At 37.7% G+C, this 17,863-nt stretch overlaps 1 protein-coding gene across 2 annotated transcripts in view; it reads right to left on the bottom strand.

Moving 5' to 3' along the window:
• Positions 1–17,863, bottom strand: part of nlgn3a (neuroligin 3a) — a 216,383-nt gene that overhangs the window by 123,808 nt on the left and 74,712 nt on the right. Inside the window, exons 4-5 of one of the 2 annotated variants that reach the window (XM_084134013.1) lie at positions 13,318–13,377; positions 2,453–2,602 (exon numbers count right to left, since the gene is read on the bottom strand). In XM_084134013.1, the coding sequence (XP_083990139.1) occupies positions 2,453–2,602; positions 13,318–13,377 (210 nt within the window). The remainder of the gene's footprint in view (positions 1–2,452; positions 2,603–13,317; positions 13,378–17,863) is intronic. The other variant, XM_084134014.1, reaches the window with a different exon arrangement.

Here is a 17,863-nt window from a genome sequence, read left to right as displayed (position 1 = left end):
CCATATTTTTCATAGCTCCAGTATTATTTCAAATCTTTTCTAAATCACATTTGGCAACTGCTCCGCCGGCTTACCGAGATAAAGGGCAAAGGTCCATGGACTTTAAAAGAGAGGTGGCCATTGTTAATATTTAATGCATCTGGAAACAGTAATTAAGTTTTCCCCACAAGAAAAGGAATTTGACATGCTCTGGAGAGCCAGTGAGTAATTATATTTGTAAAGAGCAGTGATATAAGATACTCCCCCTTGACTAGGAGTCATTACACGCCATTAAAGGGTCCCAGCAAGACCGGCCTTATCCACACTTGCACACACACACACACACACCAGTCGATGCTCAACGAGACAGGATTTCTATAAACAAATTGTCTCTGAGCAAACTCTGTGTCTGATCAAATCTGAGTGCCACAACATTCACATATCCCATCAGTCACAAAGAGCCAGACGCAGCATCCGCAGGAAAGACTCGCCGGTGATCTGGCATTGGTAATTAAATATTAAACCTGTAATGAGTTCTCAGCCATCTACATGGTGTGGAGTTCACATGCGAAAGTCTCCAAATAGGGCCCCTGGAGAGACAGGGTCCACACTTAGTAGCAATAATTATCACATCCACAGGACAGGTGGAAACGCTGCAGTGAGATGATAAAACTCCAGCGAGACTTATTAAACAGTGCTCGAGAATAAAGACCGTACAGTGAGCTGGTCGCTGTTAGTGTGTTGCAAATTTCCAGACCGCATTCGCACGCATCTCGAGTGCTATTTTCATTCTAGACTGCTTTTATGTGATCCTCAAATAAGGCACATGCATGCATGAATACATGAATTTTACATCAAACTCCTGTAACCTACATACAGCCATGTTCACATTCGCAAGTCAGAATAGCCACAAGCTAAATGAGGAATAATTCTCTCTTCTTACCTTTAAGCTGCATAATTAAAATGAGTCTCTTTTTTCATATTAATATCCTATTATTTATTTATTTTTCTTCCCTGGAATTGTTCGGTCTGCTCTGAATTTCAATTACATCTGCAGCAGCCATCACTATGCAAATGAGGGGTGTCCTGTGTTTTAATAAAGGGGAAATGCTAAGTTCATAGTGCTGCCATCATTCCTTGCACAACCTGTAGAGATTGTACCATTAGCAAAACATCATTTGTAAAATATATGCCGAATGCGACCTGCGAGTACACAACTACTGTGAGTAATTGTTTTATTTCACACCAGGGTGCGAAATTCCGCCTTGCTTTAGTAGGAAATACTTCTTAGCGAACTTTTAGTCATAATGGTGTCAACTTGTGTTGTTCCGGGTTTCTTCCGGTTTTCAGTGAAGGATCCAGCGTGTTGTAGACAGCAGCTAAAGGCTGCAAAGGATCGTAAATACGGAGAGAACGCAGCGATGGTTTGTAGTCAACATGTCAAACTGGATGAGCACGAACAGTGTTTCAGGCAAAACGGAGGGAAAAACTGAAAGAAACTGCCGACACGAAACACCGTCACGTAAAGCTGGTTGCAAGAGTGTTCAATTTTTACCATAATCCTGTTTAAAACAGAGACATGGTACAATACAAGTTTCAGTGGTAAAACTACTCTTACAACAACTGTTCTGTTAATAACCCTCTGTCGATCCGACGGTCTGTGGCGGGGATACAAATATATGGAAGTATAATCTGTAGTTTTCCTCAAAGCCCAGGAGCGTTTTGTCCTCCGGCGGACGTTTGCTGAATTTCTCAATCCAGGTAACATGAGGAATGAGTAAACATTGTTCATTTACATATACTCCCCACATCGTAACAATACAAAGTAGGTTGAAAATCGGCGAAGTTACACTTTAACAGATGTTGTCTCCAAAAAGTTGTAGGTTCAAATCCAGCATGGAGTCAGCCATGAACTATACAAAGTGTGCTTTTGATCAAGACATTAGACTTCAGGTTACTCCAGAAGGATTGCTGCTTTATTATGTGCATATAAATAAAAGCATCTGTTAAACAAGAACTTCAGTATAACAAAGACTCTTCTTTTTGGGATGTACTTTGGATTCAGAATCAGCTCTAAAAAATTCACTCTTCATTGTGCTTATGTGTCAAATATAAGAGCATAACTGGATGACTGGACATTTTTCTGCACAGATTTTAACAAGTAATAATAATAATAATAATAATAATAATAATTCATTACATTTATATAGCGCTTTTCTCAATCAACACAACAAGCAAGCCAAACAAAGACAAAAGAAAAAGAAAAAGCCGATTGAACTTTGGCAAGAGTTTAAACCGCTGATTCATTAAATCAACACGATCTCTTGCTTCTGTGTCTTGCATTTACTGATACAGCAAGCAGCATTCAGCATATTATTCTAGTTTTAATAATTAAACCCAGACATTAGTTCTCTATACTATTTTTCCAATATGGATGCTCCCGAAAAGTCATATAACAATGAAAAGTGCTTACCTAGGACGCCGACTCGAAAGTTGAGCGTAATAACGATGACGTTCCCGTAACTGGCCAGCACGCTTCCGTCAATCATGTTCCCGGTGCCCTCCATGTACGATCCGCCGTGAATGTACACCATCACAGGTTTGGCTCCAGTATCTCGTATGTCTGCAAGAGTGGCCACCATTAAACTCTCACTCCCCCACTGGCCCGATTCAACACAGCAATGCGTCTCACAGTCCTCCCAGATACCAGCCACCAGCTCGATTACAGTCTGAGATGCATCTCATATCAGCCGAGTCATTTGTCTCTCGTAATGAACAGTATGCGCAAAACAGATATGAACAGATGAAGCCATATGGAAGGTCAGAACCTAACTGGCTATTGCAGGCGGCTCTAACACGCTTTAGTGGCCTAAATGATGAGCTCATCGCAAATTTAATGGCCTTGTTAGACTTCACTGCTGTGGCACACAGACACCGAAGGGTTTAAAACGGGCAGGGGTATTTTAGTTCAGCCAAAAATTAAAATGATTGTTCTGAGTAACATTTTGCTTCCGTGAAATGCATAATCATCTTAAGCAAAAGTGAATGTTGTTTTACACTGCCAAGCTCCAAAAGCACCACAAAAGGAGTCCATTGATACACACTGTAAGCACTATATTCCAAGTGTTCTGAGGCCAGAACCAAATTTATGTCATTATTCACTGAAAATCTCCTCCTCCACTGGGATTCAGTTCAAATTTGGTGCAATTGGATGTCACGACAGGTTTGGCATCATTGACACCAAATGCTATTGGTTCTCTTATAACGTGACCTCTAAAGTTTCTTACATTTAAAACTAAATTAACATGACTGTATGACTTCAGAAGACATAGAATATAGTGCACAAGTTGTATGAGTTAATTTTTGAAGCTTGACAGTACACTGAAAAAAAAAATGGTCGTAATTTTAACAGTAAAAATGTAATGAAAAAAAAAACGTTAATTGGTTAACAGTATATACCCTAACTACGGTAAAAAACTGTAATAGATCTCACAAGACATTTCTATTTTTACAGTAAAATACTGTTAAATTTACAGATTTTGAAAGTACACTATAAAAAAAAAAAAAAAAAAAACAGTAGCAATATTTATGTTTTACAGAATTTAACTTAAATTTATGGCAAAAAAAAAAAACACACAAAAAAACTGGCAGCTGTGGTTGAAGTACTTTACCGAGAAAATGTGGTAGAAATATTTTAGGTTTTATGATATTTAACTAAAGTTTATGGTAAAAAAAAAACTGGCAGCTGTGGTTGCAATTATTTTACCGTAAAAATATGTTAGTAATATAGTAGGTTTTATGGCATTAAACTTCAATTTAAGGAAAAATAAATAAATAAATAAATGAACTGAGAGCTGTGGTTGCCAGTACTTAACCATAAAAATAATGGTATTACAAACCAATTTTGTTATTGAGAATTAACAGAGGTTTAGATGTTGATGTTTTATTGAAAATAATAAAGTTTGATGTATATATCAACATTCACTTTTGTTATATGGGAAACAGAAGCTCGGACAATCTATTGCAACATCTTTTGTGTTTCCCGAAAGAAAGACTAATACAGGTTTAGAAGTACACGAGGAAGAATAAAAGATTTTTTTCAATTTTACCAAACTATTCCTTTAAAAGAAATCACAACGTTTCTTATTTCTTTCATCCCTGTATTTTTTTATAGACATTTAACAATCAATCATTATAAGTTCATATTTTTTTTAATGACATAATATAAAAGAGAACACAAGCAGAGAAAATGGTCTCTCTACAGAGATGAAAGAGACACAAGCCCTGCTGGGCTCAAAATGCTGTATTGTATTGAAGGTTGCCATGGATACGGCAGATCAAAATTCAGAATCTTTGAGAAAGCCTAATTGCAAACACCACTCCAGTATATTTGCCCCCGTTCGCATTCAAGCCCTCCTGTTAAATATGCGCTGATTTGCATGTATGTGGTCACAGCAAATTACCGACTTGCTTTTTTGTGCAAAAAAAACAATGTTATTTGCAATAACTGTGCCACTGTCTGCTTAACGTCTCCTTTACACGCATTCACACGTTACGCGCCTGATCTGATGGAACAAGCGAGAACTGATTTGTATAGAATTTTTCCATTTCAGATCCACCAGCTGAAACATTTATGGTTACGTTTAAAGATTTATCTGGTATCTGATAGAAGTATGATAAGACACTGCTTTGAAATGACAATTCTCTGTTGACACTTATCGTACGGAAGAAAGACAATGTATGGAGTGGGAAAAAGAGAGAGAGAGAGAGAGAGAGAGAGAGAGAGAGAGAGAGAGAGAGAAATGCACAAGATTTCCTGCACAAGGGATGCATAGGATGAGATATAGAATGAACAGATCAATTAGAAAAACAATACAAAGATAAGTCATGTCAATGTTATCAGTAACCTCTTTTGTTGATTCACATCATGTTGGTATAAAACATAATACTCTGCTAACTGATCTCTTCTCAAGCAAATATTCATAAATAATGTTAAAATCAAAATCAAGCTAGTCCTTCAAAAGTCACATCCTGAGGAAAAAAAGGAGACATATTGATTAAAATGCATCATAAAGACATTTCACAAAAACATCATTTGAATGAACAGGACATAAATGACCTTAAACATGAGGGAATAAAACTATAGGACATTAAACTGAAATGTCAACTTCATGAATGCACAATAATGGTTGATATGTTCTTTGACATGAAAACATGACTCATTTGCTATGACACACACACACACACACACACACACACACACACACACACACACACACACACACACACACACACACACACACACACACATAAACCAATGCATATGTTTCATCTTTGCATGCATCCTATTCCTTTATATAACCTCCATCAATCATCTCCAAGTGAACTAAGGAAGGCGAAGACCCCTGCTTCCTTAAAAATGAAACAACACTTAACACCCCTGAGTTGAACGACCTTCTTCACAAAGTCTTCAGCATCTCCATCAGAGTTGTGATTAGGGTGTTAAAACATGGTGGATGTCAGAGCTGTAAAGCTCAGGAGGAGGAGGACGCGTCAAGCTATCTGTGAACCTCTCAAAATTCTCCACGGGCCACCTCTCAACGGCCTGTCACTCTAGAGGAACTGGACAGCGTGAGCACTGATAAGTGGCCCGGACTCGCACTGACGCTGTAAAACATGGAAACTGTCAAACATTCTCATTGTGAGCATTGTATGAGCTCCCGAGCTGAGGTTTCGACTTTAGACCCCACCGCTGACCTCATCACGGATAACATAAATGTTGGAGATCGACATTTCCAGGTCAAACTGAATATTTCTGAAGCTATTATGGATTGGACTCTGCAGGAAAATACATAATACATGCACATGCAGCCTTTATACACTGTCTACAGCAACCTACAGTAGTTACAACTATTTATAGATATGTGTGTGTATAACTCTAAATATATACACTAGAGTTATAACTCTTACAGTATCTCTAATATCATAGCCTAGAGTGGTGTGGGGTGGGGGTAAATTAAGCGTGACTGCTGTGATGTTACAAACATGTTGCATTGTGGTCTATGGATCTGCCTGAAGTGTCCATGTTGAGTAGACTCGTCCGAATACACTTCCCTCATCCATGCACTTGACGAAGTTGAACGCACTTCAAAATGGCGGCGGGGTTTCCCCTTAAGGGAAGAGTTAAACACAGCCATAGACATACTACATCCTGAATGCTGGCAATGTCATGTGACCTACGACATCAGACACGCAGCTTCACTGGCAGAATGTCATTCGGGTACTATTTTATAAATACAGCATACTACTTATTTCACACAGTGTTTTTCGCATACTGTATTGTAAGAGAGTAGGCATAATGGGATGTAGGGGTACGGCATTACTGCAGTACTAGCACCACTTTTAATCGATTTTTTTTTAAATTACAAGTTGTAATGACACATATAGGCCTAAGTGAAATGCAAAAGGTGTGCATGTGGCAATTTGTAGACTTAGACTTCAATGGCTCAACCTTAATCGAGATGGGGACGAGTGACCTTTGAGGAAGGTGAGTTCTTGAGGCTGGGCTGTGGTGTATGTGCATTATATATAATGGTACTAACACAGAGACAGGGGGTTTGATGTGCTCTTTGAAGCCCACCCCAAGCAGTGAATGAGGAAGAGGGGGAGAGAGAGAGAGAGAGAGAGAGAGAGAGAGAGAGAGAGAGAGAGAGTGTGGGGGGGGGTGTAGACAGTTTCTTCTGAAACCCAATGCTCCACCATCATGCAGACTACACATCAGACACCTCACACGCTACTAACCAATAGCACTACTGCATACACTCACACCCCTCAAGATGAAAAACCCCTCGAATTTGAGACAATTTCCTGAGACTGATGCAAAGGAAAATGGACTTTACAAATGTGAGTGCCTTTGTTCATGCAAAACCCGCCACCACACTGCTAGGGTGTCTAGGTTGCTTAATAGCCCAAAGAGTTCATCCTCTAGACTCTATGTTGCTTTGGTTTCAACAAGACAAAGTGTGGGTCCCTCCATCACTGTGAAGGCCTGTTCTCACCAACACAAATGTTCGGCACAAAAAGGCACTCTGATTTTCACAAGCGATTTGTCTGGTTTGACCAAAAACGGCGGACAGACGGAATGAAAAGGGAATTTCACTCTGACAGTAGGTAGTGCTTATTCATTATCCATTTTAGTCGTATCCAACTCTTGGTGATTCAGTGGGTCATCTCTTGTCATACTTGCCTATAATTTATTTTATTTTTTTCTGCCCAACCCTCCCCGTTACCTATCTTAAGACTCACACACTCTCATTTTATTTATTTGTGAGTTTTATTAATTTTTGTGAAACTATTTACAATTATTTTTGGATCTTACTCTATTTATTTGTGAATTTGATATTTTTTTGTGAATCTCTTTACATTTATTTGTGAATCTCTATCATAATCAATCAATCAATCAATCAATCAATCAATCAATCAATTAATTATTTGGGATAATTCAACCATTCTTACCCCATAAAGTGAAAATTCCTCCCCAATGTTGGCACACGTGCCATAGGTTGCCGATCCCTGCACTTTGGTGTTTATTAAACAATACCAAATACATAAGTACAGAGACAACAGAGGCGGTTCCGGATTCTTCCTCTGCTATTCACTGTAGTTTTAGGTAACATCGGCAGCTCTGAGCAAAGGAACAAAGGCACAAATCTTATTGGTTGGCCAGTTTAATTTGCAGTAGGATGGTAAAGAGATTAGAACAACTCACATTACAAAATCACATTGGCAGTGTGCAAATGTTCATATTGGCCCGAACAGCCATCAAAAGGTTTATCGCACAAATGTTCGATATGTTCAATAATATTCCAAACATTCGTCTTGGTGTGAACAGGGCTTCAGTATATATATATATATATATATATATATATATATATATATATATATATATATATATATATATATATATATAAAAGATGCACGATGATATCGGCACAACATCGGTATCGGCTGATAAAAGCTTTAAATGACCATCATCGGCATCGGCCGATATGAATATTTCTGCCGATGAGCCTTGCCGATAGGGTGGCGTGTTTCCTATGTGCACGTGACGACCGTGAACATAGCATGAGTGCCAGCAACTTAAACTTCCAACATGTGGAGGCATTTCTAGCATGAGCGTCAGTTTGGTTTGAGATGTGCTGGGGACAGAGACGCATTCGCAAGTGCATTTTCAGAAGTGCTGGGTACAATGACGCAGTCTTTTTTTTCTCTTTCGTGCAGGTCATGTTTTGAAAGACGATGTCCTGTAGCTTACTAATGTAAACTCTCCAAGCTACTATGCTCTCCACAGAGCATAAAATATTCATTTTATTTTATTTTTCGTGTTCGCATTTATGAGGAAAAACAGTGACAGTTCTCGGTTACGGACGTGAGCGCTCTGAAAGCGGCACTAAAAGAGACTGCTTTAAAACTTCCACAGAGACCTCAAACAGAAAGCACAAAGCCTTTCTAAGTGAATTTTGTTTTGTATTAATTGTATCTTAATTTTAATAAATGTTTCATCAACCAATTGCCTGGATTTAGCCTAATAAATAATAAGTAAACCAGATAATAGGCTAGATATCACGACACGGAGGCGCGCGCGTGAACTGGAGTTCGTCTCATAAATGAAACGAAACTCATCATAGCTTACTTGCCTCACAGACCTGATACATATATCTATTATCTACAGAACATTTGAAATCATATTTTTAAACATAACAATTCAAAACGAAAGAAAACTATGTAATCCGAAATGTGCATTTCTCACTAGCCTACTCCGAAGATCGCGAGTCAGTCAACTTCATCTTTGCAGCCGACACAGAAAACACTTGTTTATTAATAAACAATTAAAATGTCTCCTTGCCATATTTGACATATTCATAATCATTACTTTTGCGCTTCTTTGTGACAGCTTTTAGTTGCTTTATTGGCAGCGCCACCCTTACATGTTACAGTACATGAACGGGTCACCACCGCATCAGCACCGAAAACAGGGAAGCATTTGGTAGACCTGTTCAAGTAGGAGAAGATGTACATTTTTTTATTTGATTTTTTTTTTTACATTTATTTTACTCCTAAGGACTGAAGTTTAAAGTCTGAACTTAAAAATAAAATGTGGCAATGGCATATCATTTATTCTCCAAGTGAAATAATTTACCTATTTTTCAGGGGTGAATGTCTGTCTACATTTGTAAAATTATACATTTATGGTAGAATCAAATGTTGTTTTGTTTGTCTTGTGTATTGCCTTATCTACAACACATGAGTGTAATACAGTAAAGGTAGTACAGGAGAGAGACTTGGATTTCTCTTCAGTAAAATTAAAGTGTAAATATATCAGGGGAAAAATGTGTATATATCGGTATCGGCATCGGACAAAATTAGTTTGAAAATATCGGCATATCGAATATCGGCCAAAATGCATTATCGTGCATCCCTAATATATATATTTTTTTTTTTTTTTACAAATGTATTGTAAGTTCATCCTAAATTCAATCTCTTGGAAAAAACGAATAGCACACCTCTCCAAAACAAGTTGTGTAATTTGAGGTCACTCATGTCTTTGCCACAAACTGTGTAGGACAAGTTATACATCAAAGTTTAAGACTGCGGATAGGAGTTATTTCAACTTACTAGCCAACAACGCAACATATGCACTATGTCTGCAGTCTGTTCCTTCATCTACTGGCACAACATTATACAAACAGGCATACATCCAGTTTGGCCCATTGTTTATTTAACCCATCCTGTCTGACAGTGGGTACTGAACTCTGTGAAATCCATCCTAACACCCCAGCAGGTGGAGCTGGCCTGGCCACTGGCACCATCAGAAGATGGCTGGTGTCTAGAGGAGTTAAGTGCTCTTTTGCCCAATTAGAGAACATGGATAAGCGAGCCAGTGCAATGGCAATGTGCATCTATTTGTCAGAGGTGGGAAGTCTATGACAGGAAACACATGAGACAAGGTATATCTTCCTGTGGGCCAAGGACAATTTATAACTACTGCCATGTTCTGCATTAATCATTAGTTCCATGTGCCTAAATATACACCTACAAAATGTACAATAACAGTGCAAACCAAGTTGTAGAAGGTGTTGTATAGCTTTGCTTAGCAGCACCTGAGGTTGGCTTAATTGCCAGAGATGTTCTACAGAATGAGAGACACTGCAATATGTTTGTGCAAAGCTTGATGACTGAAATAAGGACCACCAGCTGAGAAATGATGCCAACAGCTTGCTAGTTACATTATGTCATATGAGCCCAGTCTATTTCAGTGCTAAAGACAGACATCTGGGCTGAATCCAAAGTCATATTGTATCCATCAGAGACAGTAAATCAGATTAGGATTGCTGCATCCCAAATCAAACACATCAAATTGCTTGGAAAGTTGCTTGTGTACAGTTTCAGGTGGAATTTCGGAAGTATACGCCCAAGCACACTTTTACCTATAGAAAGGTATGTGCATTTATCATGTTAACAAGGTGTTATTTTATGACACAGATATCCCAATACTAATGTATTGACTTCCTAGCTTGCATTCCTACCTAGAAGCAGATGAATTGGGATTCAGTCAGAGTGAGCAGAAAGAGATTGCCATAATTTGAGCCTAAAGGCTCCTTCGTGACCTGGCGAAGGGTTAAGTGTGTGGTGATGTCGTCTAGAAATGTTTGCCAAGGAAGCATGGCCTAGATTCACAATGATACTATGTAGCCAGAGACGAGTAGAGGTTGTAAGGTGAACAATGTGTCATGATCACTACTACTATAATTCACAAATATCCAGTGGCAGCTCAACTGTAGATTCTGTGTCCGTGTATTGTTGCTTTGACTTGCACGCCTTGTTAGACAAATGGGGCATACTGATATATAGTTGGCTCAAGTGGAATATCATTCACGTACTGTTCAAGTGTCAACACTCATTTGTAGCTCTCTTACATTTGATATCTTCAGTGGAGATCACAAAAAAATGCTTTAACAAGGAACTATTCACCAACCACAACCTTCCAATCAAGGGCAACGCATTCAGCTCATTTGCCACTTTTGCCTGCTTTGTATTCTTGTTTTATTTTAATGTTATGGCATGCTTCACAAACCATGTTCCCTATTGTCACAGTTGACGCCATATCTCTGGGCCATTCAGAGTCAAGGAAAAACAGGCAGGCCATTGATGCAAGGTAATTGGCACCTCATGCAAAAACATGCCCTGGGCTAGAACACAGACACCTCAGTGGACTACATCTCAATCCAGAGCTGGATCCACATCCCACTGGGACTGCTTCGGCCATAAACCCAACCTCCAGACCAAGCGGAAAAGCCTCTGTAAGGACATGCTGCTTGACTGCTGGAGCCTAGTGAATTTTTCATGGAGAGCCGCCACATTTGCACAAGTCAGAAATTGGATTGTCTGAACCAGCCAATTGCAAAGGTAATGCAACCGCTTGGGATTGGAAGTCCAAATCCTCCCGAGGGAAGCTCCTCTACATATGGACGTGTGCATTACAAGGCCTCTGCCTCTACTGGTATTGAAGAAAGCATATCGATTAACACTGCTGTTAATACCCCTGACTGAGTCGCTTCAAACGTGACTTGCTTCAGTTTCCATTTCAGCCTTAGACACTGCTGTAAAGTACAACAGTAGAATGGCAAATACGAAGCCATCTCGCCTGCAAACACAGTAAATGTGGCCAGCCAGACACAAACTGAGAGCAGCACTTGGTCTAAACCAACAAAGGCACAGTAGGGGCGTACAACAAGACCATAACTCCAGCACTGAACATGTCCCTCACCTATAAAATCTATTGTCAGTTTAGGAGCATAAAGGAACAACAATAACAGGATTTGAGATAGGTTCTGGGGTTTAAGCCTTTTGCAGTAACCGGGGAAGAATACTTTCCCTATTCTAATCTCGCCAGATATCCACCCTGAGCCCAGAATATCCCAAGATAAATGTTGAAACTGAACAATGCTCTTGCTGATTGGCAACTTCTCTTGCGCGCATGCTTTCCCCCCTCCGTGGCTAATCCTCTTACCACAACTTGTCAGCCTCTCTCTCCTCATCTAAATCCATTCGGCTGTTTTAAAAACTGTGTTGTGATACACATGCTTGCCTCATATCTGCCTCCATGTTGCTGAACACAGACAGTGTGAGAAAACCTTGCATGCTATACACGGGAGCCAAGCGTTGAGACTATAACGAAAAGATTTCGATTACCACTTCATGAAAATATGTGTTTGCACTATACAATGGCCTTGAACTGCTATACAGTAGTTATTACATGACTAGATGACACTCAATGGAACGAGGCGTCAAGCATCAGCAGTACAGCCGGCTTTATGTTGCACGCAGGTCAAGCACTGTAACAAGGTTCAACCAATTTCAACTTTGACATCATCTGCTACAGACCTTTCGGAAACGGATCCGGTGTATCTAACTATAAAGTGCGAAGGCATAGCATATTCGATGTAAATAAATAAATGGTAAAATCACCCTTTCATGATGAAATGTAAAACGTTTCTCATGTGGAGGTCATAGCAATGGGTGACGTTTGTGTTGAGCAGTTTGCATTGTGTTAAATAGTCTGCGTTCAATCACTCAGTACAATTTTGATACAAACTAATCAGAGACTTGGCAACATGGACAGGTTGCGTAGCATGCTGTTATCCCTGAAAGGTATGGACAGAACTATGCAAGGTGCAAGCCAACATGACCCAAGATTACTTGTGACGAGGATAAAAATGTTTCTTATTGACCTAAAAGTGTGTTGTGCTGTGAACTACTGACACAACTGATTGTTTGGTATTTATATGCATTGTAAATCGTATATGTAAAGACATTTAGAAACCAAACTCAATAATTTAGCATATTGTTGGGTTTATATAGTTCATGAAATTTCCATATCTGATTTTAAGGATATTCTTGTGACTTTTGAATGATAAATTATTATGTTAAGTTGTGAAGAAAAATCAGTTGAGAATCACTGCACTAATCAACACAATTATGCGTCTGTAGCCTCTGATATACAACAGATGAAAGAAGAAGAAAAAAAACAAAACACGAAGCCAAGCTGAACCTACGCAATTCACGCTACCTCTCAAAAATCTCCCTGACATGCTAAGTATTGATGTCTTCAAAACACAGTCATCCTCCACAGCCACACAAAGGACTTCGATGACTCTTTAGACCATGAGAGAAGATAAAAAGGTGCAAGAGGGAGGGCTGCATTCAAATTACAGAAAACAGAAGCTAAAAAAAAAAGATCCAAGACATGCAATTGTCTTTTGTCACCAAAGAGAATACCTTCATCTTCATCACCGTCGTTATCGGATAAATCCTCGCCCTGTTTTTTGGAATGGGTTCCTGTTAGTAAAGCGGGGAAAATACAGAGAAGCACAGGAAAATTCTAAATAGTATGATCATCAAGACAAGAAAAATGGACAAAAAAGCTTAACAAAGAGCTGCCACATGTGATCAAGATTAGACAGTATTCATTGACTTACAGTAAATGACCAATAGCTAACACAAATCACTTAAATGTACAAACATGATTGCTTAATACTGTATGCAGAATCAAGTTCACATAATGTGCATCTATTAGAACACAACCCTAATAAGAGGTTAGAATTTTGATGTAAATTTGGTTAAATGTCTAAAAAACATGACAGATTATTCAATAGCAGGGCATTAAAATAAACGATCGGTTGTGTTCCACCCTCTTATTAAGTCTGTTCTTGATATTACAAATCATATATACAGATTTTTTTCAAACAAAGTAGTAGTACAATACAATGAGTGCTGCAGTTTCATTCAAATAAATGACATACTTTTCAGAGGGTCAAGAGCTTAACACACTATTAATAAAAGCATTAAAAAGCATTAACACGACAAGCTACAATTTGTAATGATAGAGTAAACTTCATTATTCTTCGTCCATTTTAAAATGCCTTAATATAGATTTGACTCTGCTTTTCAAAGCGTAATCATTTCATCATTAGTGTTCATTTCAAGTGAACGCTACAAAACAGATGCAACTAATCACATCACCACAATGTCTTCATCAGTGTTTGTACAGATCCAGTTGGATAAATCAGCACATTCGTTGATCTGCATGTATAGCTACAGTATTATCAAAAACCCTATCTCTAAAATCTGTCGGGTCAGTTTGGAAAGCTGTTCCAGGAACTTGTCCTACTTGGCAAAATCCCGGTCACCCAATGATTCATGTCTTAAATCAGTGGGAAAGGATCAGAGAAGGGAGGTCAATCTTTTATGCATGCTGTTCTTTTAAGAAGTGCAAGGTTTTAGCAGTACAAACACATGTTTAAAGTGCATGGAAAGACCTGTCTCGTGCGTGTGTTGTAGCGCACTAGGTGTGTGGCGTTACACTGTTAGGTTAAGTTGAATGAATGCATTGTTTGAGAGAGGTGGCAGCTGTGATACCCGAGGCGAGAAAGCTCTGTCACTTCAAATGTCCTTTGTAGTGCGTCTGGATTTAATGGCATCGTGTTGCAGTTCCCATAAACTATATTATTTTTCATTGTGAGTATTCAAAGACCAAACGATCCGGCGTTAATATATGGCTGACGTTAAACTCACGTCAGCGAAAATCGAATTTTGAAATACAAATGCAAAATCCCTGGATTTATCAACCGTCAATAACATCAATGTATGAAAACCGTGCTTTATGGAAGTTTGTTTCCACCATAGAAAAAACTGTCAGAACTGTGTGATATAAATTCAAAATTGCATGTTATAAAGTCAGAATTGCGAGTTTATTTCTCGTAATTGTGAGTGTATATATCTCCCAATTCTGACTTTATATCACGCAATTCTGACTTTATATCACGCAATTCTGACTTTATAACACGCAATTCTGACTTTATATCACGCAATTTTGATTTTATATCTCACAATTCTGATGCTACGATGGTGACGATTGTACTTTTGATAAATGTTCTGGAATCATATTTTAATGTTTTATCAAATACTTTACAATAAGGTTAACATTAGTTAACTACATTAGATAACATGAACTAACAATGAAAGATAAAGCATGTATTCATCTTAGTTTGTTAATTTTAACATTTACTTATACAATACTAAAATTTAAAATTGTATTTGTTAATGGAATTGAGTATTTTTATTGACTGTTAACAAATCTGTAACAAAATGTAGAATTATAAAAACTTAATGCATAACTAATGCAAATTTATTTGACCATACCTTTAGATTTTATGAACAACTAATCAGTAACTACACAGATTTGAGTCTCACAAAACTAAGCAAGTTAGTCACTAGATGATTTAAACATGAGTTTGATTTTGGGGTCTTTGTGACCATTTGTTCATCATTCATTTGTTCATATTGACCCAGACTACACTATTCGCTTTGACATTGCACTGCATATACTTTTCATTTAGTTTTCTTGTAGCACCACCATTTTAGTACAGTATTTCATTCGTATTGTCATTAAAACATACACGTTTTAAGAACCGTTGACAGAAATGAATGCCATGTGAATAATTAGTTTAAAATGGTTCTGAATAAGATTCCCAGCTTTATTCAGCGCTTTTTATCACATTGATATTAACCTCAGCGGACGGCAGCCCATCTGGTCCAGCGTCTCCACACACTTCAGCTTTTACAGTGAGCTAATACAGCCTCTTTGACCTATGCGTCAGTGTAAAAGCTCACTGAATGTAAAGTGCATCCCATTCTGAAGCGCAGGAGAAGTGGGTCAGAGTGACAATGGATTGAGCCCAGATTTACATATCGGAAAGGTCACAATGTGGCGAGGGACCTATTGGCGAAATGTTGATTTCTAACAATCCAAGATGGTATTCACTTTACTGTCTGTCTCAAATCCTCCCTGTGTGGCTTCTCTATTTAACAGTCCCTCTCATTCCTCTGCGTTTCTAGTAATATTTGATCTTTTGTCACTTCTGGAAAAGAATTTCAATGTGAAGTATGCAGAGGAATAGTAAGGACCCCCTGTGGTGAAAATCAAGTGTTTAATGTTGTCTATGTGGTATTTTTAATGTGCAAATTCATCAGTTTGAGTATTTTCTTCTTAAAACTGCAGTGAACCAAAGAGTCAATCATGTGACCAATCCCGTCATGAGGGGGCGGGGCTTTTCTCCACTGACTTCTATGATGTTCAAAGCGTTTCTAATGATGCCGACTCAGAAATGGCGAAACACGGCATGTCACAATCGGTGATGAAGCAGGCGAGAGCATAAATGTAAAACTTTATCATAAAGCAGCAGAATTTTTAATGAGTGCGATATTTGGTGGTTATGATCGCTACTGAGGATGGAGATCATTGAATGAAGACTTGAATTTGAGTTAATAATCCAACACAATCATATGATTTTGAAGATTTGAATTACAGAGCAAGAATTAAATGAATTACTTTAAATGAATTATTTTAAGGTGCAGTTGTAGTATATTTGATGGTCATTTTCTTGAGTCACAGCATATTCAGAAATCTACTTTTGTGTCCCACGGCAAACAAAACAATGATCATTTTAACATGTTTGTTAAGTTGTTCCTACTGTATATAAATAATTCATGTTTTAAATGCCGTCAATGTGTCAATATCATATTTTGTCTATGCAAACTTATGTAAATGTACTAGGGCTGTGCAACGATTAATCTCGATTAATCGCAGCCAAAATAAAAGTTTGTGTTTACATAATATATGTGTGCGTACTGTGTGTAATTGTTTTGTATATATAAATACACCCACATGCATGTTTATATTTGAGAAATATTTGCATGTATATAATGTATATTTATATATAATTTATATTATATATAACTATTTTAGGTTACACTTTATTTTAAGGTGTCATTGTTACAGTGTAATTATATATTTAAGTACTGATATTAAGCAACTACATGTACTTACTATAGGGTTAGGGTAGGATTATGATTTGGTTGAGGGTTAGTTGCATGTAATTATGCATAATTTACTGTTATTACTATGGTAAGTACATGTAACAGATGTAACAAGGCCATTGTAAAATAAAGTGTTACCATATTTTATTTATAAATAACAAATTAAAATATAAATATAAACTCTTAAATATATACATGCATGTGTGTGTATTTATATATATTTATTAATATATATAAAGCATACATAATTGATACATAATTATACAAAATTATACATAATTAATATATTATATAATTATACACAGTACACACACATATATTATGTAAACACAAACTTTTATTTTGGATGCGATTAATCACGATTAATCGTTTCAAAGCCCTAAAATGTACGAATACTCATGAATACCCATGAACTCGCGTTGATAAAACACACAACAGGCAGATACAATCATCTCTCCTCCTTTTCCAGATCCAGGAACACCTGATTAAATGTATAAATATAGCATAATCAATATTTAATATATTTTTTTTGTAAAAATTCACAAGCATGACTCATTTTACCTGCAACAATATCAAGGCATTTTGAGAAACTAGTTTTACTTTCTAAAATATCGATGCCTTTTGTGTAAGTCTATTGACGCCACAGACTTCACAGTAAACAGAAGCTGAAGGCACTTTTGCTGTTTTTCTAGTAACCTGCAAAAGGATCAGACACCTTGAGAGTGTGAGCACATTGTTATTTGCTATTATTGCCATAACCTCATCTTTTCATCTAAAGCAATCCGCAAATAACACTGACTATAGTCTGCACTCGTGGATGACAGCACAAAGGAAAGTCGTTTCTGAGGACTTACGAAATTGTGTACAATAAAACCAGGAACATGTTATTAAGGAAGTGACTATAGGACCAATTTCGACTTGATGTCGACTTTAAAGGTTAAGGAGA

This window comes from Abramis brama (assembly GCF_963993115.1).
Source record: "Abramis brama genome assembly, chromosome: 13".
Lineage (NCBI taxonomy): Eukaryota > Metazoa > Chordata > Actinopteri > Cypriniformes > Leuciscidae > Abramis > Abramis brama.
The sequence above is the reverse complement of the archived record's forward strand: the minus strand, read 5'-3'. Positions and strand labels throughout refer to the sequence as shown.